The sequence below is a fragment of the Paralichthys olivaceus genome, chromosome 10 (assembly GCF_024713975.1).
Source record: "Paralichthys olivaceus isolate ysfri-2021 chromosome 10, ASM2471397v2, whole genome shotgun sequence".
Lineage (NCBI taxonomy): Eukaryota > Metazoa > Chordata > Actinopteri > Pleuronectiformes > Paralichthyidae > Paralichthys > Paralichthys olivaceus.
In genome coordinates, this window is record NC_091102.1 from 13,326,739 (window position 1) to 13,354,442 (window position 27,704).

A 27,704-nucleotide genomic window follows, 5' to 3' on the forward strand; every position below is an offset into this window, starting at 1 on the left:
AACTTACCCCAGCTGTTTAAAAAAAATCTGTCTTCGATCAGAAACCAGAAAATTATCTTTAAACATACAGTAGGCTATGTAACTTGTCATGAGGCAATGTGGGATCATGGGAGTTGTTGTCCTAATTACTATTGCTGAAAATCTACCTGGTGCGACTTGTGCACAAATCATGTTTACTGATGAGGTAATGTCTTTTAGTTTCATGTCATCTTTAGACATTTTATGAAGAACTGTTATTGTATCTCTAATGGTTATCTTGCATATACTCCTACTCGATGTAAGAGCTCTATGAGGGAATGTTTTAGTATAAGGATTTTCAAAAGCTTGATTGATGAGCCTTCTGTCCATTTATGTTTGGTAATGTGGGTCCAGAGAGACTTCTTTAACACTTCTCCACAAATGTTCAAGTATCTCCCGTATTCCTTTTACACTAGAAAGCAAAGAAAAACAAATTCAGCAGAACACTAACACCATTGTGACTGATTCTGATTTCTCTTAATGGGCTTGTATGTTACATACCAGGATAGCTCTAATGAATTTACACAAGTGTCCGTTGATGTTCTATTTCAGCTAAAAGGTAAACACGGCTATACATGGCTGTTTACCGTGTGAATCTCGCTCTTTGCCTTTCTCTGTTCCGTCAAGAGACATGTGAAGCGGCGGCGCGGCAAAAATACTTTATGGTGTTTGCGCTCGCAAATAATAAAACATAAATTGTGGAAACCCTCAGCCTTGTACAGTTCAGCTCATTCAAAAAGGAGCCTGCCCTGAGAAACAGGGGTGAGACCGCTGATTTTCTGCTGGCAAATATTTGAGGAGCTAATTTGGAGGGGCTGCATTTGCAGTGTGTGTATGTGTGTGAGTGTGTTAGCCACACACAGCCTGCAGCCATGGGAGCCAGACAGCTAAAGTTCATAAATTAAAGATGTTGATTGTCCATATTAGGAAAGTGGCATAAAGTAATTAATCTTTTCAATTAATGAGGATGATCATCTGGACTAATAGGCCCAGTTGTAAGTCAGCAGTTATTCAACCAGCCAGCCAGTCTGTCATGGATTTAGTAAGTCGGCCAGTCTACAAGTCAAGTAACCTATATTGACTCAGTCAATTAGATATCGCACTAATGGCAGCCTACACCAGGAGATTGATTAGTTTAATTGATTCCCTGTTGTTTACAGTCTAACATGAATAAACAGGATTGCCAGGAGCTGCCAAGGGCACAGTCAAATGAAGACAGCAACTGGAAATGTGAAGTGGCAGCAATGAAGGGCAAAGCGTACTATGTTCCTGCCTGCCAGCAGAGTGTGGACAGGACTCTCCAGTGCGCCCTGCGTGTGCCCAGGGAGGGGCGGGGTGGGTGGCAGAGTGCAGGGACAGAAGGAGAGGAGAGGAGGGCAGGACTGGCAGGGTGCGGTCTGAAGTGGCAACAGATCGTTTTGGATCACTCAAATCCCTCCAATTCAGCTGGAAGGCTGCAGCTTGTTGCGCGCCGGTGTCGCATATGGAGAGGACAAGGCTTCCAGATCCAGAGCGCGCACCAACCAAAGAGCGGGCGAGAGCGGACAGATTCCCAGAGCAGAAAAACAGAGAGGGCGAGAAACCACAACACTGAAAACTTGGATATCAGTCACCGCTCCCTCTCTCTTTGAGTCTCTCACCCACCAAATCGACTTTGAACCTGTTTGTTTAAATACACGCACTTTACAGCCTGTACACTTACTGTTGGTTCTGCAAGGCAGAGGGAGCGCAGTTTCTCTATTTGAGTCCTTTTTTATTTTGGGAAAAAAACTTTTTCGGTGTCCTCATGGTGTCCGGTGCAGCCGAGGTGTTTAGCTTCTCCTATCCGAGTTTTTCGGACGTGATGCCGCGACTGTCACGGACGATGGAGTCGGGACCTGAGCCGGGGAGGCACTGAAGACGGTCTCTCTCCCCAGGGAGAGTTCTCCCTCCCCTTTCCCGGGGCGATGCGGATCTCCTTCCTCCCTCTCACCGCCTCTCTGTGTGCCTTGGTCCTCCTCCTCGCACCTGCCTCGGAGGGCTGCGGGCCGGGGAGGGGGTACGGCAAGAGGCGGCTCCCGAAGAAGCTCACGCCGCTCGCCTACAAGCAGTTCAGCCCCAACGTTGCCGAGAAGACCCTGGGAGCCAGCGGGCGACCCGAGGGCAAAATTACGCGCAATTCGGAGAGATTCAAAGAACTGACGCCGAATTACAACACAGACATTATCTTCAAGGATGAGGAGGACACGGGCGCAGACAGGCTCATGACACAGGTGAGGAGGAGAGATGAGAGGGTACAGGCAGTTGCCACTTGGGTGCATGAAGCAAATGGATGCAAATTCATTTTCAAGATTGCATTCGGTCAATTCTGAACCGTCAGATGACTACAGCAGATTTATTCCACGTGGTTGAATGAGCTGAGACCCTCCACTTGAGATTTCTCTCTTGCAGTCAATTGCCTGCTGAATATTTGCAGTCAGTTAAATGTTTAAACCAAAACAATTGATTTCATCGAGCCTTTTCGCCTCTGGATTTTCCTACCCGACATTCTGAGCTGCTGTTATTGAACTGAAGTGTTCCTTTACACCCGAACTGAGCCTTATTGTGATGAGTAGTCTCAGATATTGTCAAATTTCGCAACTTTCCACGAGGATAGACACGTGGAGATGCGTAATAATCACTCAATTCAGGGTTAGACTCAGAGGGCACATTTAATCCAACAAAAAACATCACTATCTAAGTTTCATTTCATAGTATTAATGTTGGTGTGGTCATAAGAAGATGCCTTTCACCGACATGCTTCTGGAACATATGGGCCAGTGGCTTCTTTCCGCACAAAGCACCATCCAGTCTGGTTGCTGTGAATTGGGTGATACGCATTCATTCATTCATTCATGCAGTCAACTGCTGCTTCAACTATGAATCATTAGTGTTGAGCAAACACATCTCCACTGCTGAGGGGCATCTTGACCTCAACCCTTGTGTGGAGTGCCTGGAAACCTGCTTAGTCATCATAAGCAAACACACATGAATAGTTATGTGTAGTGTAACCATTCACATCAAAAACCATTTATAGCTTCCAACTCAGTTACCCAATCCCCTTATCACCTCTGTCTTGGTACCTGATGGGGATATCTTCTCATTTTCAGTCCTTCTCCTCTTTATCAATAGTAGAACTGTACCTGGTTTCTTGATTGTTCGTTTCTGACAACCTCCCTCTCATTTCTCAATCACTATCCGTACTCCTCTTTCTTTAGCGTTGTAAAGACAAGTTGAACTCTCTGGCCATCTCCGTGATGAACATGTGGCCGGGCGTGAAGCTGAGGGTGACAGAGGGCTGGGATGAAGATGGCCACCACTCAGAGGACTCGCTGCACTATGAGGGACGTGCCGTTGACATCACTACGTCAGACAGGTAGGCATGCAATACAATGCAGCTGATAATATGGTGTAAATAGGCCAGGAACAGGCTAGGGCAAAATTTCTTTCAGTCTGTCAGTCAACAAGTCAGCCTGCTTATCATGTGATGAGTCAACCAAGTAGTCAACAAACAAATGGTGTTTTCTTTTTTTGCTGCAGTGCTTTTTTCTTTTGCAGTTGTGATCAAATTCACAACTTTTCAGATAATTATTATACCTGCATAAATGTCAGTCTACAGATAATGTTTCTCTGTAGATTTGTGGGCAAGTCATCTTTGTTAATCAAGCTCTGTTTTAATCATAATGGAAGTTTAGAATGTCTTTGTATCTTCTTTTGTCAGGGACAGAAATAAGTATGCCATGTTGGCACGGTTGGCAGTAGAAGCTGGATTCGACTGGGTCTACTACGAGTCCAAAGCCCATATTCACTGTAGCGTCAAGTCAGGTAAGAGATGGATGTGAGCTACAGTGTGTGTGTGTGTTTGTATGTTATGGCCAGCCATCATTACAGCTAATGAGGTTGATGCTAGACCCTTTGTTGGGGATTCACTGTAGCTTGCCTCTCTGTGCCTGCACAATCAGTGTGTGTGTGCGTGCGAGTGTGTGTTTGTGTGCGTGTGTGTGAATGCGTGCATGTGTGTGTGTGTGTGTGTGTGTGTGTGTGTGTGTGTGTGTGTGTGTGCGTGTGTGCGTGTGTGTATGGCCTACTGGGAGCCAATCAAAGCAGGGCGTGCACCTGTGCTCTTTGCTGTATTCAGTCTCACTTCTCGGTCAGATGTCACGATGAAGCGATCGGTTATTGTGACTGTGGAGTATTAATAAAATAAAATGAAATCATATAATGAAAACAAATATACTTTATTGTCCCCATGGGAAAATTTGTCTTGGGCCAACCTGTGTAATGTATCTGTAATGCAGATAGAGCCAGTGTAAAATGTCCATAAATGGTGGGACATTACAATAAAACAAGCACAGTGACCCACTGGATAAAATAAATGAATTTAAACAGACTTTTTCTGCATTTCTACGATTAATTGTATGATTTAATTTCCCCTAATTTATCGCAATACTATTCAACACACATGCTTTATGAAAAACAAATCACATCCAGGCCTCACACAAACAATACTTGACCACATTCCTCCCCAAGCTATTCGAACATTTGAGAAGTCCGTTTTCTCCATGTCTGGCACCACCAGTTATTTGATGCCAAGCTTTATTCAAGTCGGCCTGCAGCAGCCTGTCGAGGTTAGTGGGCTGTGAGATGATTAACTCTCTCTTTGTTTTGCTGTTGCTTTTCCTTCAGCAGGTTTCTCTCAGATCTCTTATCAGAGTCTTATCACCTCCCTGGTCACAGCCCTCCTTCTCTGCAGTCCTCAGGCTCACATACACACACACCTTGAACAAATATTTGGCTGCCTTAAGACTGCCTTAGACCGTATCTAACAAACACACACACACACACAGACATACATGCACACAAAACAATGAAGAGTGATGAAGACAGATGCAATTCTCATTTAAAACTGAAATTGCTCCATTTTATTCTATTCTTTCTTATTATTTTATTCCCAGTTTATTAAATGTAAATCCACTTCTCCAAATGAGCAGATTTAAGTGTTGGGTTTCAAGCTCATTCCAGTGTCATTGCTCTTTCCGCGTGTGGATCTATGGATAATCATGTGACTAGGTTTAAAACTCAAACTCTGCTGTAATCCAAACAATATCTCGACCCAGGTCTGAGTCTGTGTACTTTCCTGTCTCTCTGACCCCAGGCCGTGCTTCGACTGCGGTGATACAATCAGTTGGTTATCCATTAGCTCCTGCTGACTACCTCTTCTTTGCCACTTCGTCTCACTGAGTCTTAAAGGGCCACCTTATTCAGATCCAGAAAACAAACAGGATCAAACAGCACAATATGTTCTAAAAGGTTAGCTTGATGAAAATATTCATAATAGTCCATATTGATAATCCTCACAATATCAAATTCATATTTCTCTCGAATTTCAAGACTGATAATTGACAGTTAATGTGGTTTTAAACACTTGGGCAGAAAATGACAAATACCTGAAAAACAAAAAACAATGTATAATCCCTCTTCTATGTTGGTATTATATTCAAAATATTATACTTTTTTTAATCGATATATGGACAATGTGTCTTTAACATTGTTTTTTTAATCTACAGCATTTGCTCCCATGTATATGTATATGCAGTCACATATACAGATAAAGCTGAATCTGAATTGTGACATAATGAGCATTTCATCAGTAAAAATATATCATTGATTTTAAGGGACATTGTTTTTAAATGCCTGTTTTGCTTTTGTTTTATCCACACCAGATAAATAATATAGAAAACAGTCATAAAACATTTGTATAGAGTAGATGAAGGAACAAATGCAGATTTTTCTGCCTGTGTACAAGGTCTTAGAATAAGAAGAGAGTAAGAAGCAAACATCTTATGAATATGTTAACAATCTACCACTGATCCACTGAGATAAAGCTGTCTGTGAGTCAGTGTCAAAGTCTGAACAGTTTGTGAATCACTCTGTGACCTACAATAACCTGCACAATTCCAAGTGTCACTGCTGGACTGCTGCTCCTCTCCTCGGAGTTTCTTTGTCATAATGTTTTGTCTTCTCAATAAAAAGTGAGACTCAACTACATTAATTCAAAGTAAGTTCATATTTTGTTCTTCTTTCTTTCATCTCTCCAGAACACTCTGTGGCAGCCAAAACCGGTGGTTGTTTCCCAGGTGATGCTCAGGTTAATCTTGAGGGAGGGGCTACAAAACAGATGCGCGATCTTCACCCCGGTGACCGTGTCTTAGCTTCCTCATCGACAGATGGCAGCGGTCCTCTTCTCTACAGCCCACTTTTATCCTTCCTCGACCGCCAGCCCAACGCCACAAAGACCTTCTATGTCATTGGCACAGAGACAGGACTTAATATTACTCTCACAGCTGCTCACCTGATCTTTGCCACAGACTGCGCTGGTGGGCAGAGAGAGCTGAGACAGGAGGACGAAGTTAAAGATACACTTTTGGGCTCCATACTGGGGCGTAGGCCTCACTGGGAGGCAGATCTGAAGTCAGTTTTTGCCAGCGAGGTCCGTCCAGGACAGTGCGTACTCACGCCACAAGGGAAGGTGGGGTCAGAGGCAGCATTTTCTGTCGTATCCTTTGTGGAGGAACAGAGGACCACCGGTCTGTACGCCCCACTCACCCAGCATGGGTCTATAGTGGTGAACGGTGTGCTGGCGTCCTGCTACGCTGCTGTGGACAATCACCACTTGGCCCACTGGGTCCTGTCCCCACTGAGATTCCTCTACAGCCTGATAGGGCCTTTAGAACCGCAGACTGAAGGGCTGCACTGGTATCCCCGGCTTCTACAGAGGCTGGGGCAAATGCTGCTGGACGCTGGACACTTCCACCCCTGGGGGATCGAGCAAGGACATAGATAGGATCCACAGAGACACTTCAATAACCTGTATTCAGGTGCGCTAAAGGACAGAGCACAACTGTCTCTCTCTCCACAGAGGAAAGCGATAGAGGGACCACCAAAGACAATTGATTTAATTGTGTAAATGTATTTTGTACTAAATCTACTTGCCTGTATTTGCTGTACTTCAACAAACTCCAAAAATTGTACGGAGACAAAAAAAGACTGAGATGTTTCAGAAGATCGTATAAATGAATATCCCATTTAAAGCTCTAACACCAACACAAATTCACTCCCGTTCAATCCGCTCACCTTAGACATCAAAAGCAAAGACTGTGACTTAAAGTTTGCAGTGTGCAGGATTTATGAGGATCTATTGGCAGAAATTGAACATAATATCCAAAGTGTTGTTTTCATCTGTGTACAATCGCCTGAAACTAAAATTCATTGTGTTTTTGTTACTTCAGACTGAGCCTTTATATCTAGATCAAGAGAAGGCCCTCTTCCACAGAGGCTGCCATGTTACGCTGCCATGTTTCTACAGTAGCCTGGAGCGGACTAACCAAATACTGGATCTAGAGAGGACCATTCATCTCTTTTTGTTACCTGAAGGCAACTGTAGATTCTTCTACACACTTAGAAAGGTAGGGTGAGGGAAGGGGGTATTCAGTTGGTTGCCATCTGCAACCTCACCACTAGATGCCACTAAATCCTACACACTGGTACTTTAAATCTATGGCTTTAATCAAAAAAGTAGGTATAGTGAATTAAGACAATCATGTTTCCTCATTCCTTTTGTACTGTATTTATTGTAATCTCTCATCATTTCTGCATTTGATATCAAGCTGGGACATTCTGTTACAGTTAGACGAAATGGACACATGAGGAAGAAGGTGAAGGAAACTAGGGACCGAACATTTAAAGCCTTGTGTGTACATAGGTATTTATACAGTTAATTGATTTTAAGAAGAAGAACAATTGAACTCTACTGTTGAAAATCATAGTTTCAGTCTATAGAGCCTGAGATGTATATCAGAATAAATTGACAAAATAATATTTAACTGCAAAACCTCTGAATCTCATTAAAATGTGTATGGTGAGGTTCTTTGTAATTACTGAATGCAGTGTATCAATATGCTGGTGTTGCACTGTAGTTTCACAACCAAAAACAGCCACGTTGGAAACAATACTGACTGTCAGGGAATGATGATGGACTGTGTCGCAGTGTTTTTAGGTGTCTGTCTGCCACAATCATCCAACTCGATTGTATCAGACCGAATTATATGGTTCATTTTTATGTCTTAATGTTTTGATCAGATATTTTGTGACATGTTTTTCATGAGGTTTCAGATTTTCAATTTTCAGGTCAGTAGTCCCTAGGTAAGACATACACAATACTCAGGCTGTATTCAACTACTGTATTAAGCAACAGCTATGCATCTTGATAAATAACCTGTATCTTTAATCTTGAATAGAAAATTTCCTTTACATTTACATTTTGTATTTCATCTGGCAACCAAGACCTCATTGGGCCGAGGTTCAGAGAATCAGATCTCTAACACTAGGAAAAGATATGTGTCTGAAAACATATTAATACACATGTAGTTCCTTTTACCCAAGTGTCCCTTCAGGAAACACTCAATGAGCACATTCTGTGACTCAAGAAAATTTGCAATTATCAATAGGAACTCCAAGGGCTTTCTTCTATATGCCTGCTCAACGATTTGTTAAATATGTATATTAAGCTTTTGTTGGAGAGACTATTTAAAGATCTATTTTTAGAAAATAATGTTAACTATTATTATTTTTGGCAACTATGTGCGTACAATTTGTATTTTAAACATAAAGTTGTTGTTTTTAAACCAAAACTACTGTTTGTATTATTTGCTTTAGCAATAATTAAAAAAAGTTAATGTGCCATATATTACTAATACTGTTTTTACTGTGTAATCAGGGCTTTTATTGTGGCTTTTAATTTCTCATAATCACCACAAAGGACTAACAATTGGGTTTCGAACCTGTACTGTTAATCACCTGTTCATGCTGATATGCAAACAGCCCTCAGCCAGTGATCACAATGGATTGTGAATCATGACATAAGCTGCCACAGTGTGAATCCAGCATGAAGAGCTGTGGTCAGAGGGTGGGCTGCTGGTTGGTTTCAGTACCACGGACAGCAGCCCTCGGCAAGCTCCTCTTTCCTCCTCTTGATGGTTCAAAGTGTTTGGTTTTTTTGTTTTCCAGGAAGAGGATTGAGTCCTTGAACACAGCACCTCCCTCTGGATATATAAGGGTTTGCAGAGAAGAAGTAACAACTGCAAAATACACACAATAAATATTTTTCAGTAAATAGAGCAGGACTGGGATTATTTTTATCTGATTTCATGATGGTTGATGACAATGAGCAGAGCAAAAGATCAGCGAGGAGATTGTAAGTAATCTTTATTTTTTCCAGTCAGTTGGGTACAGGAAAAACCTCTTTGTTGTATCCCATAGCTCATCGCAGGAGACTGATCCATAAAGACAGACAGAGAGCCAGACCAGACCAGGCAACACACTCCACAAGTTATACATAAAATCTGAAAAACAAAAAGAGACAGGTGACTGGTTTCCATGAGTGTAAAGGTGATGTTCTCACATGTGGGGCTTTTTTTGTCAGGCACACGTGTGAAAACATCATGCATGCATCTCAAGAGGTTAAAAACACTGAAAAGAAAAGAAAAGAAAACTGAGTCTGGTGGTTTATCTCCCATTTAGCTCTATGTGTCTGGTCTCCATGTAATCATGTTTCAACTCTGTTTGGACCACGATACCCCAGCGACATTTTGAGGCATCGCTGATGAACAACAAGCAAATATAATCAGGGCTAAAGTAAAGGGGTAATGGTGGAAAAAAATATACAGCATGTCACCCCAGATTAATAAAATAAATAATAAAAAAATTTAAAAAATGCCTGATTTCTGCTGCCTCAAAAGTGACCCAAGTATCATCGTCTTAAATTAAGGGTGTTCACACAACACATGGGAAGTCAGCATGCTCACAGTAACACACATACAGATATGAATGTCTTTATAGAATATGTATCTGTCATCACAGCTTGGCAAAAAATTACACTTATACACAACAAATGCACAATAACACCTGGAATCATAATACCAGCCAGTGGAGAAAGACCCAACACACATTTGCGTCGTCTGTCTCTCGACTTCCTGTGAAAATGGACGCCCCCCCCCCCCCCCCCCCAATAAGATAAAGAATTTATGTTTCCATTAACCCATTAACACGCACACATAGTCACACAAACCTTTTTCTCTCACACTTATTACATGTTAATAACATCATGAGGAATGTGAATCTTGAGTTGGTGACCGAATGGATGACAGGATGTGAGATAGTTTCAACCAGCTACGGTGTGTGGCTATATGTTGAGAGCAGTAAAACCTGACAGAAGTACAAAAACACTCCGTAACATCCTCAGTTGGCAATTATGTCGACATAGTTACATTAGGCTATATGTAATCGTTGCTCGGCAGCATACAAAAATAAAAGAAGTTGCTCTGGTGCATATTCGGAGTCATCTGCATGTGAGCTAAGTAGTCTCTATGCAAACAGAAGGAATTGTTTTCGGCACATTTTCTTTTTTTAAACGAATGAGGCTGGCTCAGTTATCGTATATATCGATTAGTATCTGGGTGTAACTGTATCTGTATCTGCCTGAATAACATACAACCAGTAGCAGCTTCTCATGCTTCTCATTGGTGTCGTTTGTTGGCTTTTTTTTTTTGCAAGTTCGACTTATGCATATTTGGAATCTCTCGACTCTCACGACTGTCAAAAATCATGCCTGTTAATTACATGAATGATTTGAAACAGTCATGTTCTCTGCTCTGTAGACCAGTGTTTCTGTTTGAGTTTCATATTGAGTTCCTGCAGTCACCTTAACAAGGCTGGTGTTTGATGACCTGTTAACTGCATATGCTTTTATTTAGGATTTTAAAAACAGCTTCACTCTACCTATACCACCTTTGAATCTAAACTAATACAACAACCAAGGGCCCATGATTCACAAGTCAATAATTAAAGTAGGAGTAAAGGATTGGTTGGATGCGTCTAAATGGCATTGTGTCAGGAGTGTGATCACCAGACTGAGAACGTCAGGACTCATTAAACATGTGCAGTTTAGTTGATTAGACTTTGGCACCTTGTGTGCTCAACGGTCTTTTTGCGAGAGAGGAATTTAAGACTTGAATCAGAGTGTGTCAGTGTCCTCTCAGCCTTGTCTTAGTAATTACATCCCCCCCAATCTTTGTGAAACAGATATATCCTGTTAATATATGTGTGTGTAGGGCATACTCTGCTACACTTGGCATTGTCTTAACATCTTCATACATTTCTCAATATCTCTAGATATCAGATTAACAAAAAGCATGTCTCAAAAGATATTTTCTTGGTTATGGTGGTGGACTATGCTTTGGAGATTTTATGACGAGACATGACTGAAACATGAAGCATCATAATTAATTCAATTTTAACAGTAGTCACTGCAGAGGTACCACGATCAGGCTGGCACCTGTGAAATGACTAAGTACATCAGTAATTTCTAAGTGTTGGCAGAAATCCACAGAAATTGCAAGATCCGCTTTTAGCACAGTGCAGCAGACCTTAGAAATGCATGATTTCAGCAAGGGCTGTGACAGCTCTGCTTCTTATGGCCAAAGTCCTAGTAAAGAAACAGTATCAGGGCAAGAGAAGATATGGAGAATAGAGGGAAGAGGAGGGGAGACATAAAGAAAGAAGCTGGAGTGATGTTTTGGTCCCTCTCATTCACAGCCTCTGGGTGAAGTTTTCTGGGAATACTCCTTTAGTGGCATTTTCTTTGTTCTGCTGCCAGTCGTCCTGCTTCATTCCCATCAGCCAGCCGTCGTCCTAAATGCACAGACATGCAAATATCAACTCATTGTCACTGCAACGTGACAGAGTCTGCCTGTTTGCAAGTGTGTGTGTGTGTGTGTTTGTGTGTGTGTGTATACCTGTTCATCAGGGTTGTCAAAGGTGATTACTAAAACCACGTCTCCAGCTTTCATCTCCAGTTCGTCTGTGTCGTTGGCTCCGTAATCATGCATCACCTCGACCTGGACATAAATACCAACATTAATTATTATTATAAGATCTATGGGGTTGAATAGATGCTCAGCACATTTATATCTTTTTCAGTGTTCTATCATGATTTACCTTGAACAAGAAGCCAGGAGGCATGTCTGCAGGCTCTGCAAGCTCTGCAGGCTCCGCAGGCTCCGCAGGCTCTGCAGGCTCTGCAGGCTCTGCAAACTCTGCTGCTGCTGCTGCTGCTGCTGCTGGTGGTTCTGGTTCTGTGGATTCTGCCTCTACTGCAGGTGACTGTACAATAAAAAGAAGCAAAATATACAGACAAATTGCTCACACTGTTACCCTTCATCTTTTAAGATATCTTAAGAGCAGTGTTTTTAAGATATCTTAAAAATGACGGTGAAACTCTACCAACAGACTTTATATATACATGCCTGTATTTTGAAAGTTCTTAAAAGTGCTTTTCTACAAAAAGAAATGTATCCTCATTCTTGACAAGGCTTTTCTGTAGAAAACTAGAGATACTGCACTGTGGTCATGTGCCTCCATGAACCAGTGCTGTTTCATTCTACATACATTTGACCTAAAGACAGACTAGATATATCATGTTCAAGAGGTCAAAACATATTTTGTGAGGCCACAGTGACCTTGAATCTTAAACCACCCAAATCTAATTATTGAATCCATGTGTCTTAGTGAACAATTATAGCAAATTTGAAATTATTTTCTTGAGGCGTTCTTCAGATAACACATTCACAAGGCAAATAATATATACTTCGACCTCCAGATTCTAATCATCACCCTTGAGTCCAAGTGAATGTTTTCATCATATATGAAGAAATGACTTCAAGGTGTTTATGGATATTGTGTTCAAAAGAAGAGAAGGTCACATGACCTTGACCTTTGACCTCTTCATTCTAATCAGATCATCTTTAAAAGGAAGTGAACTTTTGCACAAAATTTGGAGAAGTTCCCTCACAGTATTCTTGGGATATCATGTTCACAATATAGGGACGGACGGACAGACAACAAAATACCTGCGGCCACTGGCTGTTGCGTAAAGAACTCTTAATTTAACTATGGATTAATTAGGACTGAAGATGAAATGACCTGATTATAACTTGTTTAAGACACCTCATCTAATTACAGTTCCCGAAACAAAAAGATGTTAAGAGTTGAGATGTGTGATGTAAAATATTAACCTTTGAGGTCATGTTATCTGTACTTTAACAGTAATTATTGCATCTACCTCTTCTACCGCTGCTTCTTCTTCTGCTGTTGCTGCAGCAGCTTCTGCAGACTCCTCCTGGGAGCAGGAGACAAAGAGGAGTAACAGAGAAAGTTTAGAGAATGAGACACATACAGTACCTGAATAAGGAATTGGAAAGAATGAAAGTAAGAAGAACATAGAGACAGGACAAAGACAGACAACAAGACAAGCAGCAGAGCCTAAACAGCAAAGTCATAGTTAGTAAAGCAAGGTTAAATACTATTGCACGGTCACCATAAAGATAAAGCTTTTGCACATGGATGCTATTTGCATAGACTTGTGATTAGCAGTGCATTGTGAAGCAGATATTTCTATTTCTTTCCCTCATCAATTTATTTCCATTTCGCCTTCTAGGTCACAGTTGATGCATCCACGCTTCTGCCCCAGATGCATCCTAACTCTTTCCATCTCTGGATTTTTCCATCTTTCCACCTGTCATTCACAACTTCTCCCTCTATCATCTGTTTCTTTCCCAAGCTCAAACCTCCTTTCAAGAGTCGATGCATCCATTATTTTCTGTCCAGATGCATCTCTCCTTTTTTTTTCTCTCCTTGGTTACCTGACCCTCTTCATTATCCAACGTGGCAGCAGCAGGGGTGGCCTCTTCCTCGGCGGTGTCAGCTGGAGCCTCAGCTGCAGGTTCTTCATCACTGTCAGCAGGCACCTCTGTGATAGGCTGGCTCTCATCATCGCCCCAGCCCTCCTGGGCTTCAGCCACGGGGTCAGAATGAACGGGCTGACTCCCATCATCCTCCCATGTCTCCTGAGCCTCAACCACTGGGTCATAGGAAACTGGTTGGTTTCCGTCATCCCCCCAGCCCTCTGCCGCCGCTGCTATGGGGTCATAGCGGACAGGGTGCGTACCTTCATCCCCCCAGGCCTCTGCAGCAGCAGCCACAGGGTCATAGTGCTTCTGGGTCTCCTCTTCCTCGTCACCCCTGTCCTCAGACTGAGGGGTAAGGGTCAGGTTTCAAGGAATCAGAGGTTATAAGAGAGTTTACCTCATTATTGTATGATGTTTGTAAATCTTATTAATATTTTTGATGGGCAGGGGGAAATTGATATGGACATTGAGAGGGCTCTAAAGGGGCGCCTGGGGGTACTACCAAAATGTCAGGTAGGGAGTTCAAACATTAAATGACCATGCAAGTGATTTTAAATGCTTTAACCCTGTTAACTAAAAATTGTGTTTGCTTTTTTTTAATGCTTACCAGATGATTATTTCTGCTTATCTTACCTTAATTTTGACTGGTTTACAATTTTGCCACTGATCACAACGTGTCAACAGTTATTACATGCTATTGAATTTGTTGAAGAAATTCATCGTAACTGGTGATCATTTGGCTTCTCCATCATCAGGTCTGTGTTTAGTGATCATGTCGACAGTGATCATTGTAAACATCATACCTTATCACAATGTCATTGCGAGCATATTAGCAGGATGTTAGTATTTCAGTCAAAGCACTGCACTACAAGTGCCATTTGAAAATGGTTGGCAGTGATGTAAAAAGGGTTAAAAGCTGAAAAAGCATTAGAATGGTCTTTTAAGTGGTTAGAGCAGGAGAGAGGGTTTGAGGGGTCAGCTTCAAGCATTATTTAGATTTAACTTATTTGTTTTGTGATCATGGGGAAAGGGAGATCATGAAAGATGCCATGGACACTGTGGGTCACCATCATCATCATCATTATCATCATCATCGCAAGAGCCAAGAAGATTGATAAACCCTTACAGAGCAGGATCAGGTTAAATCAAAAGACAAATGAAGATAAGGAAAGGTGGCAGTAGAAGGCAAGAAAGAAACAAAATAATCAGCCTTTTCCATCAGAAGATAGATGTTGGATCTTCTGTGTGGCGTTTGCAAGCATGGTTTCTATTTCCACGGCTATGTTCAGATGGAGAAAGAGGAAGGAAGCTTTGTAAGAGTAGAAGTGTCGGAGCCTTTCGGAGCCATCACTGCTTTGCCTCAAGCTCTGATACAGCAGAGCTGTATGATTGTTGAGACATGTCCCTCTTACAGCGAACAAAACAGAAGATAATTTAATAATCAGAATGCTAAGTTGCAAGCAAGGCTTTGTGAAGTTGCCCACTAAATCTCCAGTCTTGTTTCTACAAAGCAATCTGCTGCAAAAATGAGCAACTTCACTCGACTTTCAGCAAGTTGTTCCCTGTGTGTCACATGTGGCGAGTGCTGTAGCATGTGAACATACAGGGATACAAGGAGGGACAGAAAAATATGGGGTCAATTCACTTACAAATCATTTTACACATTACAGATCTTAAATTTACATTTATGGTTAATGTACAATAAACTTTGATTTGAGTCTTGTAGTTTGTCCTTAATAGACATTTGATCGACAGTATGTTATATATAATTGCATATCCTTCATACAAAAAAGAAGAGAGCACTACATATGGGACATAATTAATATATTTTATATAATTCATGCAACTGTGTAAAATATCCATTTGAAAATGAATTGACTCAATTTCCAACATCTATTTGTGCTGTACGACAATCTCTTCAGTGTTTAGTGTCATCACATGAAGCACTACAGACACAAGGACAACGCACAAACAGATTTGGGACAAACAAATAAAATAAGGAAAGTATATGATAGTTAATACACAGAAATAACCATTATAGAAGTCCCACCCCAGATAGATACTTATATAGCAGCAGGCGTAGTGAGAGTGGGGCTTGTATAATTGCTATATAAATAGGTAGTAAATGCAAACAATGACAATGAATACAAATTAAAAGATGCTGATAAAGATGATGATCATAATGATAATTATGTATCATTATTTTTACGCATGTTGTAGGATGAGAGTGATTAACTTACCCATGAGTCCCAGTTTGCAGGCTGTGGAAAACAGAGGAGGCAACAGGATGAGAAGACAGAATGAAACTCTTAAATAAAGTCTTAAGTTTTGTTTTGTTTTTTTGCTTATGCTCGTTGCATTCAATAAGACATTTCCAGTGCAGGTCCCATGCGGCTAACCTATAAGCCCAAAGCAGGAGATCTTCAGCAGAACTAGAGAACAGGCACTACAGTACAGATCAGTACTATTTGAAAGAAGAAGAAAAAGAAAAAGAAGAAGAAGAAGAAATGCAAATGATAGAAACAGAAAGAAGTAGATCCTGTCATGTGTTTACTGCACAAAAGCTAATTCATTCAAAGGGTCATAACCTAACAGCGGGGTTGCAGTTCAAAGAAAACAACATGATTTCACATCATTATTATTATTATTATTATTACCTTGTGCTCACAGCAATAAGCTTAAGGAACAGTGGTGACTCACGCAGTATATTTTACCCTGGGTTAAGTCTCTCAGGCTATATGTACAGACTGCTGCCCTAAAGGCGGATGTCAACACTGCTGACTCAGAGGAACGCTTAAGGTTAAGTCTTCTATAACACAGTGTTTTGATTGATATAAATCTGTTCAGTGTCTTGCTTGGTTTCTAATAACTCCAGGGAAAATATATCTAGTTTAGATGTTCTACATTTTTATTTGCACAGCTACTTGCTCACCTTTTCTCCACTGTTTGGTTGTGGGCAGTTGTTGAGCCTGACCCATTCAGAAAATATGTAATATAAACCAATTAACTGAAACTGAACTGAGGTTAAAGAGCTCAAGTTGAGTTGTCAACCACCCCATCTTTATTGCATTCAGTAACATTGCTCATTGTTGGCATTGTTTTATATAAAAATATGAAATGTTTTAAAAATTCCTATTCAATGAATATAATTTCACTAAAATTAAAGCAATGGATTATAGTATGATTCTGAATGTCTAACCAGACTTGTACCTGAGCATGAAAGTTTGGTGCTTTAAATATCACTAATTCCAAAGGCCCCCTGATCCCCTCTTTAAAATCTTCTCAGTCACCACAAACAGAAAAAAATCATGACTATTTAATCTCAACCTCAAACTGTCATGACAGGGCCAGTTTGGCTCTCCTATCCATCAGTTATGTCAAACCATTTACATACATGCCATTCATCATCAGGTATAATTCTGTACTAAAGTTAAATAGCAGACCTGGGCTTAACATATCAGAAAACTGTTCTGGTGCCTATTTTAACTGAAGCGCAACTCAAATCATTTCAGTGTTTAACACTTTTGTCAAGGTCTTCAGAGGAAGAAGTCAGAGCAGAGGGGGGCTATCATCAGTCAACAGTTCATGCCATGAGTGATCTGTGGATTGTGCTGAAGCAGGAAGAAGTGGTTTCTAGAAGCAGGTTTCTACAGATCATCATGCCATCATCCACCTTTAGTTTGGAAAATCAGAAAGAAGAAGCAGAGCAGCTGACACCTCTAACTAAGCCAAACCTACCAAGAGATTTTAATTTTGTATCCAGACTCATCCAAGCTTATTTCAATGTATTTAAAGTCAAATAACTGCTCTGGCAACTGGCACTGTGGAAATTTAACCCTTCACCTTTTCATTTGTCCAACTTGGAATATGTCATATTGCAGCTGAAGACTTGTTTCCCCCACATTACAAGTTCTTTTGTACTTAAATATCATGAAATGAACTTAAAAACCGTCTGAATAGAACATAAAATATCTTGTGAAAGTTTGGCATTTCTTGCAGTGGAGTGTCTCTTCGATTATATACGTTCATGCCATGACTCATCCACCTGTGTGACCGCGGAGGCTTTGGTTGCCGCACTGAAAGAGTCCAGGTCCATGTCCAACAGGCTGCTCACTGCAGGACTGTCAAACTGATAACAACAGGGATAGGAGCGCTCATTGGCAGATTGGGTACAACAGACAAGGCATGGAAATGGACGGGGAAAGAAAAGAAAAGAGAAAACTAGGAGGAGGTGCAAGTTCTGACCTGCACAGAAAAGGGGGACGTTAAAGGGCTATTCCACAGTTTGTCACTAACCTCTGTTGGGGAGGTGACACTGATATCAGGAGCAGCTGCAGCATCAAACAGGTTGATGATGTTCTCTGTCTTCATCTCTTTAGACGGGGTCACCTTCGGTGGAGGAGGCACTGCTGGCTTTAGCTAGGACCGAGAAACGAGGATAAAGAATTAATATGAGATTTAGCAAAACTGCTAACTAACATGGTTAAATCTGCAGTTGGATATTACAAAAGTGTTTTTAGATAATCCAATTTCCAAAAATTACTGGAAATTACAAATGCTGAAAAAAATAATTTAGAACTAGTTACATTTTTCTCAGCAGAGATTTTGAATAAGGTATAACTGTATAAAGATGACATGCAGCCATCACTAAGATTGAGATTCCTAAAATTAAGGATTAAGAGTCCTTCCTAGTTAAAGAGATGTAATCCCAGTGGTGGAATTTAACAAAGTAAATGTATTACTGTACTTTAACTATAGAACTACAGATGCCTCTACTTTCTACTCCACTACATTTTAACAATGCATTTCGTTTCACGTTCACATAGTTATTATGTAACTAATAATTAGTAATTAATAATGAGAGGGGAATTGGTCCACTAATCCAATCACAGCTTCCTCCTTCAACAAGAGCAAAGTGCCCTTGCAGCAGTAGAAATGCTGCAGTCAAGATTCAACCATGATGATGTGTTATTAGGGGAATAGGCTTTCCACTCAATAATTACTTTTACTTTTAAGTAAAAGCAAGTTCTTACTCACTTTTACCCAAGAAAAGTTATAGAGTCATAGAGATGACATGCAGCCATCACCAGTTTGAGAGACATCGTTCAGCGGCACACATCTGAATAGAGAACGCTTCAGTGTGTATGTGTGTTTACCTTGGATGGAGATTTGGGGATGGGGGGAGGTCCTCCTGGCCTGAGAGTGTGGTTAGATGGTTCTTTGCCACTGGACAAAAAGACAATACGGACAGATTACAGAGACAATAACATGGATGGTGAATGATGATATGAGAGAGGAGGGCAGCAAAGGTTAGAGGGAGCAGCTAAAAGCTAAAACATGACAGAAGAGAAGTTACATGGCATGCTATAGAGAAGTTCAAGTGAACATTGTCATTGCAAGAGCTATCATGCAAGAGAAGTGAGCCTCCCTCCATCACTCCCATCCCATGCAAGCGGGCTTAGTGTGTGCCTCCTGTAAATCCTCACAAGCGAGCAGTGATGAGAGGCATACAGAGCATGTCCTACATGAAGCCACCCCAGATCTGCAGATGTGCAAAGAGATTAGAACATACCTGCAACTTAATGCTGGATAAGGCAATTGTGTACATTCAGGGCTTTAAATGAGTTTGACAGTGTCTCAAAACTAAGGTTCCACATTTCTAAGACTGTACAACCGATGGGACCCCAGAACTCCAGGGGCCCAAAGGCTCCAAGCTATTTGTGCGTCAACAGGCTTGTGTTACTACATTTCTAACTTTGTTACAGAATGTATGACACTAAAGCAATCAACTGGCATTATAAGGGCCACAATCTTCACCTTATTCGCCTTATTTTTGCCTTACTTTTAATTTGTTATTTACTGCCTTATTGTATTTGATGTAAATTTTTGTATTCTGATGTAGATTTTTGTCTGCTGGTATTCCTGGAAGGACAGCATAAGAATTACATTGCACAGGGGAACATCTTTCTCCTGTTCATTTGACAATAAAAATCTTTGAATCTTGAATCCTTGGTCGGTACTTTTTAATTACCTGACCAATTTTCCACACGGCAGTGGCGGATCTAGGATTTAGGTCATTCCTTGTTTACAATGATACTCATTTGAATATATTTTGAAAACTAGTCCTTGTTCAAGCACATTGTGTATTACAAAAGAGCCTAGAAGATCAAAACAAAATTCTCAACAAATTGTTATATTTATTGTTTGTATTGTTGGTCAGTTGTTTTTTCCATTTTATTCAAGACTGATTTCCAGCCAGCACCCCACTGCCACAGTGCCTACAACTGAATTACCCCAAAATCAGACAGCACTGCAGGTTTACCAGTGGATATTAAAGAGACAGTGTTAAAGGGTCATGGAAGAAATGTTGTGACTAAGAAGGACGCTTCTTGCTTCGGGGTGAAAAGTGGTGTATTGCAGGAGTACACATTAATTTCAACAAGTCTCAGTTAATGGATGAGACGCTGAGAACCTTGAGATTTGAGCTTTATCATTGCAGTCTTGCCTGGTGCAGCATTAAATACACAGTTTTGCTCATCTCTTGTACATCTGCAGATCTGACAACTCTCTGATCACTAAGTGTGTCTGTGAATTCACTTGCACAACCAAGCACTAGTTCTCTCTAGGAACAAATCTCCCAAGCCTGCAGACTGACTGACATAAATACAGCTGGACAGACGATCCAGTTGGACAGACAGACAAAGAGTTGTGTCACCATGGTTACCACAGATGCTGCTGGTTACCTCCTATTTGCTCCTGACGTTGAGGCGCCGCGGTTACCTGTCTTTCTGCAAGGAGGGGTTGGCTCCAGGTTAATGCATGTTACTCTGTGTGTCTGTTCCTGTGTCTTCATAAAACTGTTTGGAACCCATAGTCTTTGAAACCACAGGATCCACATGTTCCACATGGACAGATCAAGTATCAGTTTCAATCAGTGAATCAATCAGTGGTTTAATAATTGGAATTTCTATCATTTCTCCTCCACTAGTACTACTATGACTATGCCACCACATCTTATTCTTTAAACGTTCAAAAGAACCAAAGATTGGCATAATTTTCAATTTACAGCTCTTCTTACTTACGTGATGGAGACTATGGTTCATACCTGGTATTAACATCAATCCTGAATTGGTCAAATGTTTCCTCATAACACCCAACATTCAATCAATCATTCATTTAGTTCCTTCTGACTCGGACTCTCTCTTTTTTCTCTCTCTCTCACCTACACCAATACACACACAAACACAGTGTTATCGCATGTGTTTAAAGTCAAACTGGGTAAAAACTACATACGTTGGTTTTCGCAAGCATAAATGACGTGCGTTATTTGAATGTAGAGCAGGAAAGTTAGATTCGATCCCAAGTGGCGACAGGAGACACATTCAGGAGGCATCTTTATGTGAGGTGTGTACAGACAAACTTAAGCTGACGACTGATGTCTCAGGATGGATGTTGATACCAGGTCTGATCTGGGCTTATTACATTCATCAAACATGGTGAGCCGTGTCTCTCAGGAGTTGCACATATTTGGCAACATTTCAGAAAAAGATCTGTTTTTGCATAAGGAGACATCCAGCGAGTATTTTCTTCAAGAGGAGCAACCACAGTGATTCATTGAAGTATTGCTATTAGAGATTTGGATTGATAGATCTTTGCTCACTAACCTGGTTGTGTCTGTTTGCTCCAAATTCTCCAAGACATCATACATATCTTGATCCAACTGCAAGGAAGGGAAAGAGAAGCATGTGAGTTATTTTACCATATAATTCCCCCAAAATCTTGATTTGAGCAACAGCAGCTTGTATATCTCGAGAAACATTCATCTTATCGACTTCACACTTGGCATGTGTATTGTTAGGTGTCTGAGACAGTGCAGTGCTGAATTTAGTGCAATAGGGACACGTTCAATATTAATAACATTTGAGTAAGTGGGTGAACAGCTCTTTGTGCAGCAGCTCTGGGTTCTGTGGCCTGAGTCCTGCAGCAGGTCGTTACTTTCCACAGCTTAATTACTGCCTGTCTTAACAGTTTCAGAAAGAAAAGCTGCATCCGGCATCTCCGTGGCTCAAGCAAACAGCCCATGACAAACAGGCAGGTGAAGAATGGGCACTGCTCTAGTTTTCACTGAATGAAGAATCTTTCACTGTTTTGGCACCTTCTACGCCAAAGTCATTCATTTCATCCCATTACCCGTGCGCTGTCAGGTTTGTTTGCATCATCATGTCCGAATTTTGCAGCCAGACAGCATTTACAACTCTCCGGCTAAGGCAGCATTACAGTGAATTATCTCAGCGCAGCCATTTAAAACCCCAAGTTTTTAAGTTTTGATTTACTGGGCTAAAAATAAAAAAAATTAGCTATAACAGACTGAGCATAAGATGTTCAAGGGCAAGAATTGGAGCCCCTGCTAATGTAGTCACTGGCACAGTCAACATTTTCCAGTAAGTGTTTTCTGACAGTCTTCATCAGTTTGTTTTTTCTGCTCTTTATCTGAGTACAGCACCACTGGGGAGGTCTATGGACGCATCTCACCCGGCTCATTTCCTTGTGAAACTTCTCCTCGAAACCAGCCAAACTCTGGAAGGTGCTGACGTAAAACCCAACACGACTAGAGACAAAGACAAGAGAGAGAGAGAGAGAGAGAGAGAGAGAGAGAGAGAGAGAGAGAGAGAGAGAGAGAGAGAGTCAGTATTGACTGCATTACTGGCTTGAATTAGTTCAATATCCTGTGAGGGTAAATGTGGCACAGATGTAATAGAAATGTAATTATAGCATCTATCCATCAATAGGAAAATCAGTACCAGTTTGCACAAACACACATACACACCTGTTCCAGAGTGAAGGTAACTCCTCTTGCAAGTCAATATTAATCTCCTCAAACACCTTCTGGGCTCTCTCCAACTCTTCCTCAGCCTGAAACACACACACACACACACACACACACACACACACACACGCACACACACACACACACACACACACACACACACACACACACACAATAGTCGTGTCTACATGACTTCATAGAACATCACATTTACTTACTTTCATTTCCTGGATAGTTACTCTGACCTCAACCATAACTACTACTTGTCGAACCCTGATTCCATCCCTAACCTTTACCTACACGTAACGCTAGTTTACAATTAAAAATCATTACATGTAATGAGGATTTGCTTTTGTCCCCAATACGGATAATAAGTCCCACTAATCTAAAACATGAGTGACTTGTGATAAAAGAAATTAGTCAGACTGTGAAAGGGTAAATCGGGCAGAGGGGATATGTAGAAGATGTAAAGAACTTCTCCAAATTGGCCACCCGTTATGATTTTTTCACAGTCAGCAGACGTTGTAGAGGTGCAGTAAGATTGTTGTGTACCTGGCTCCTGGACAGACTGCTCTGGGCAACGTTGTGTGCAGACAGGATACCCTGAGCCCAACCTGGAGTGGCCCTCTCCAACAAAGACGAAGGCTGAAGGAGAGAACAAACTCGAAAGGTTGATACAACTATTCAATTTGAAGTCAAGTGTGATTCTAAACATCATTAAAAGCTACGGTGCATTTGCTTTACCTTGGTAATTTTTATGCCCCCGTCCTTTTTCTTAGCCTTGTGAGTAGCAGAATAGTTGTGCCTGGCACTGTCATAATCCACCAGCTTCCTGTCCCTCTTAGCAATACGTGCCTGAATGGAAAAAAAGAAAAGAGAAGAGAAGAGGGAGAATAAGAATTTGTTTATTATCTCTATCTGCAGTGCAGTTTTCATGCATCATAACTAAGCTTGTCTTTGTTAGCCTCCAGGCAACCAATGAACAAATGTGCTTCTCTAAAAAATGTCATAGATTCATTCAGTGTTTTCTTTATAACGTCTACTCTTCATTTAATGTCCATAATTCAATAAAACAGAAAATAGTGTGAAGGCCTCACTGCATGAACACGTGGTGCTAACACCTTGCAAGTGAGGTAACAACATGTCGCTTTGACCACACAGCTCACCTTAATATCAGGGAACTGGCCCAGGTACGTATCCATGGAGATGAGGGCATTATCAACCAACTTCTGGTGGTAATCCGTCCACAACACATCACAGTCCTGCAGCGTGGATTAACAACAGCACACACAATAAAAGATTCCCATCTCTTCCTCTATAGATAGTTGCTATATATGTCTTTGATCGTCTTGTGTCTAAAATTAGAATAAATTGAAACCCTTTACTGTTTAAAAGCACCCTTAATCCAAAAGTAATTTCAAGAGCAAGCATGATGACGTCAAAGGAGATACTTATTCTTCTAACCAAGCCCACTCACAATAACGAGAAAGAGCTGCTGGGAAACATAAGCAAATAAGGAGCCATACACGCCCACACACACACACACACACACACATATAAGACACACACACTTTGTATATCCTCTCTCACACACATGCAGATGATTCCTCTCTTTAAAGCACATTTATCAAAGTGTTTCTGACCTCCACAATGGAATCCACTTCATTCTTGCCTTGCCACTCCGGTTCGTACATATCAACCAGACAGGACTGCAGGTTATTGGAGGACTCATGCATGGCTGAGGACAAACACACCAACTGTTAACTAGATATTTGCACATCCATGATTGTGGAAGTGGCTTGAATGCATGTGTGTGTTCATCAGTAGGACTTTGCATGTGTTTGTGTGTTTGTGTGTGTGTGTGTCTGTGTGTGTCACCTTTCACAGCCTCCAGGTACGCCCTGAGGTCTCTCTGCAGTTTGCTGCCTTCGGCCTGTGGGTGAAACAGAACATGAGGGTCAAAGAAAGTGTGAGGAGAGAAGTAAAGACGTTACAAGCCAGTTGTGCCAGAAAATGCTTCAGTCGCAGCAAATTCAATCCTATTTGATCTAATGCACATTTGAGTTTTATGTCAAAACAAGTGGTGGAGGAAGTACTCAACAATTTTACTCAAGTAAAAGTACCATATTAACTTTTCGATGTGAGTAAAAGTAATTTCCTTTTGAATACACTTCAAAAGGAAAGTCTTAAAAGTAGAAGTACTTGCTAAGTGTTGGCTATTCCCTAATGTGTCTACTACCTCATTAACTGTGTCTACAGCATGTCCTGTTTAATACAACAATAATACAGACTGTGTTATATCAATAAAGAATCCTGCAGATGCTGTAACTGAAAACACTTCTCATGTCTCAGTTTGTCCACCAGTGACACTGTGCTGCAGGAAGCTGGGTCTAATGTTACCTGCCCGCTCTGTAAAGTAAAGTACAAAAACATGGAAAATGTACTAAAGTATAGTAACAAAGTCATTTACATCCCACCAATGGTTGACACGACATGTATATCTAAAAATAGAGGTTCTGAGATGCTGCAACCTTTACCCTCTGTTGATAGTTAGATGTGGTAATATGGTGTCACAGTAAAAGTAACAGTCAAAGTAGTTTTGGAAGCACATTTACTTGTGTGTCACTGAACTCACATATTGTTTGGTGAAGTTGATAACTCCCTCCTCAAAGGCAACGTCTTTGGTCTCGTCGGCTTTGCCAAGTTTCTGGAGAACCTGTCCGTCACACAAAGTATCGTATTAGGCAAGAGCACATGATTTCACTCAGTTTTTACTTTCTGTGATGAAATACAAAAGGGGAGGTTTTGATTCTTCATAAAAACAGACTTAACAGGGGACAGACCCGTTTGTCTGTATGGGAGCATACACATATTTGTTCAAAGCTATAGATCACACACACTAACTCTGCACTTTAAACTCACTCAACTTTAACTCACCTAAATGTACAATTCACTTCTGTCTGAGCAATTCATGGCATATGTACAACCTGTTTCTCTGTATAAAATCTCACACTATGTATATTCTGCTTACACTGTATACATTCATTCTATACCACTTGTCCTCTTTGCTGCTGTAACAGTGGGACTACTAAAGGATTATTGTATCTTCTCTCATACATAAATACACAGTAATCACTCACAACCTCCTCATCCTGACGCATTCATACATATATAACGTGCATACTGGCTTCATAATGTTTCCTCTCTGTCTCCCTCTCTTAAGTCCAGTGCATGATGCGTGTAGATGGACACGCAGCGCCCCCTGACATTTATTCAGCGCACAACCCGCAGGTGCGTGCACGCACAGACTTGGGCCCCTTATTTACCACTTGCACACACCGCAGCGTGCACGTTCCATATCGTTGTGATGCTTGTAAAATGCAAGAGAGTCTACAGTCAGCCACCATCTGCGTAACGACCCTCAGCTACAGTTTAAGCCCGAACCCCATCAGTCCCCAGGCTGAATGAAGAGCAGGCCTAACAGGTTATCTCACTGCATTAAGAGGAATGTCCGCTGCATGACATTGGTTGCAGAGGGGGATGTGTTTGAAGGCAAACTCCCCCATCCCCAGAACCCACCATCCATTCTCTTATTATTATTATAACGTCGTGATGCGACACTGCGCCTTCGGTCGGTGGAGGATGCGGCACCACTGCTGCCTCTCAGCCTGTGGGCCTGCACTTCCTCCTCCTCCTCCTCCATCCCTGTGCGTTAACATGTAAACCAGCAGCTCCTACCTTCTCCTGGGCTCTGGTTAGCTTTTTCTGCACGTTGCTGGCCACTTTCCCCGCAGTAAGCCCCTTCCCCAAATTCAACTCAGCCATCTTGGAGCGTCGGATACGTCTGTGGGATGCGGGAGAAGGAGAGGAAACACAGGAGAATAACGATCGGGCGGACCGCTACGGCGACGGTGGACGCAGATTCATCAATGTCCAGTGGAGAATTAACGCTGATGGGTGTAATCGTGTGGTGCTGTGGTGTATCTGTGGGATTGAGTGAGGGCAGAAGGCTAAAGCTGTATCTCTGTAATGTTGAGTCGATGTGTGCGCGACCGTGACAGAGGAGGAGGATGCTGAGCGAGATGCTCTTAAAGGCACAGATGCAGCTGCGCACGGAGGAGGTAGTAGTATAGATCATAAAGATTAAATGTGAATGAAATCTATTCTATGAGAAAAACATGTTACTTTTTGTTATATAATGATTTGTCGTTGTTGTTTTTTTTACAATTTGGCCCAAATACCCCTTGATCATGGAATAAAGGCTTTAATTCCTCAATGTCTGAAATTCACAAGAAATAAATATAATTCAATCCATTTAACATCATTCATAACTGACCAAAACACTCGAACAACCGACTTACATCTTTTAAAACATGTGCTGTATTAAAGCTCCAAACTTATCTGCCTCAGTCTGACGTATGGTTACATAACAATTGAATGGAAAAGAAAAGGTTATAATGTCAATGGAGATTAGCAGTCATGTGACTCAGGGAAGTTTACTGCACAGACAGACACCAGTGTATTAAATATTAAACATTTTGATATTAATACTGGATTAAAGGTATAACAGATAAATTGTAGTTTTAATTTTGATTTTTGAGCAATTTTTCTTTAAGTAAATTACATCAGGCTGAGAGTGGAAGTTAGAATTATGACCCAGTCGTGCAGGCCTGTAAAAATAATCCCAGACCAACATTATGTGGCATAAAATAAAAACTATAAAATCAATATTCTGAATACATAAAGAAATATACATTAAAACTATAAGCACATATTGTGGATGGAGACTAAAAGCACCATGATAATCTTCTGAGGATACTATTAACCTCATTGGCAAACATGGTCCAGACTACAACAGGATTCATCTGGTTTTAAAGACTCCACTGTGCTGCACAAGAAACTACTTTAATCCACGAGATGGCGCTGTGGACCCATGTAAAACCCCCATAAATACAGTATCTATACTAGTCCCACGCACAGAGCTCTGACTCTTACTCTTAAAGAAAAAACATCTGGCTGTTACTGCTCAAGGGCTGCAG

The 27,704-nt window shown here is 41.2% G+C and overlaps 2 protein-coding genes across 6 annotated transcripts; one reads left to right on the forward strand and one right to left on the reverse strand.

Annotated features, from left to right (window-relative positions):
- The first annotated feature begins 1,383 nt into the window (after window positions 1–1,383).
- LOC109631096 (indian hedgehog B protein-like) lies at window positions 1,384–8,785 on the forward strand. Its single transcript, XM_020089689.2, has 4 exons — window positions 1,384–2,270; window positions 3,255–3,412; window positions 3,758–3,861; window positions 6,135–8,785. Exons 1-4 carry the CDS (start codon window positions 1,965–1,967, stop codon window positions 6,878–6,880), a joined length of 1,314 nt encoding a protein of 437 aa, XP_019945248.2. The 5' UTR covers window positions 1,384–1,964; the 3' UTR covers window positions 6,881–8,785.
- A 498-nt stretch (window positions 8,786–9,283) lies between these two features.
- On the reverse strand, window positions 9,284–26,724 carry LOC109631032 (myc box-dependent-interacting protein 1). 5 transcript variants are annotated; one of them, XM_069533070.1, is made up of 20 exons: window positions 26,404–26,666; window positions 25,301–25,381; window positions 24,544–24,598; window positions 24,309–24,403; window positions 23,832–23,927; window positions 23,410–23,520; window positions 23,218–23,310; window positions 22,666–22,751; window positions 22,371–22,446; window positions 21,503–21,558; window positions 20,582–20,626; window positions 18,995–19,064; window positions 18,135–18,257; window positions 17,884–17,967; window positions 16,079–16,099; window positions 13,794–14,183; window positions 13,214–13,270; window positions 12,091–12,255; window positions 11,889–11,990; window positions 11,230–11,784 (listed from the first exon to the last, which is right to left on the reverse strand). In XM_069533070.1, the coding sequence occupies exons 1-20, from the start codon at window positions 26,488–26,490 to the stop codon at window positions 11,683–11,685; spliced, it is 1,995 nt and encodes a 664-aa protein (XP_069389171.1). In that variant the 5' UTR covers window positions 26,491–26,666; the 3' UTR covers window positions 11,230–11,682. The 5 variants fall into 5 exon arrangements, with proteins under 5 accessions (XP_069389174.1, XP_069389171.1, XP_069389172.1 ...); XM_069533073.1 differs by lacking the exon at window positions 13,794–14,183 and having other exon boundaries at window positions 9,284–11,784; window positions 26,404–26,724; XM_069533071.1 differs by lacking the exon at window positions 20,582–20,626.
- Window positions 26,725–27,704: the final 980 nt, after the last annotated feature.

Excerpts from the sequence above, each read along its gene's own strand:
- LOC109631096 (XM_020089689.2), top strand. The coding sequence starts at position 1,965 with ATGCGGATCTCCTTCCTCCCTCTCACCGCCTCTCTGTGTGCCTTGGTC. Across the intron at positions 2,271-3,254 it reads CAGACAGGCTCATGACACAG|CGTTGTAAAGACAAGTTGAA; the intron begins GTGAGGAGGAGA and ends CTCTTTCTTTAG. Across the intron at positions 3,862-6,134 it reads TCACTGTAGCGTCAAGTCAG|AACACTCTGTGGCAGCCAAA; the intron begins GTAAGAGATGGA and ends TCATCTCTCCAG.
- LOC109631032 (XM_069533070.1), bottom strand. The coding sequence starts at position 26,490 with ATGGCTGAGTTGAATTTGGGGAAGGGGCTTACTGCGGGGAAAGTGGCC. Across the intron at positions 23,928-24,308 it reads AAGTGGATTCCATTGTGGAG|GACTGTGATGTGTTGTGGAC; the intron begins GTCAGAAACACT and ends TCCACGCTGCAG. Across the intron at positions 23,311-23,409 it reads GGGGCATAAAAATTACCAAG|CCTTCGTCTTTGTTGGAGAG; the intron begins GTAAAGCAAATG and ends TCTCTCCTTCAG.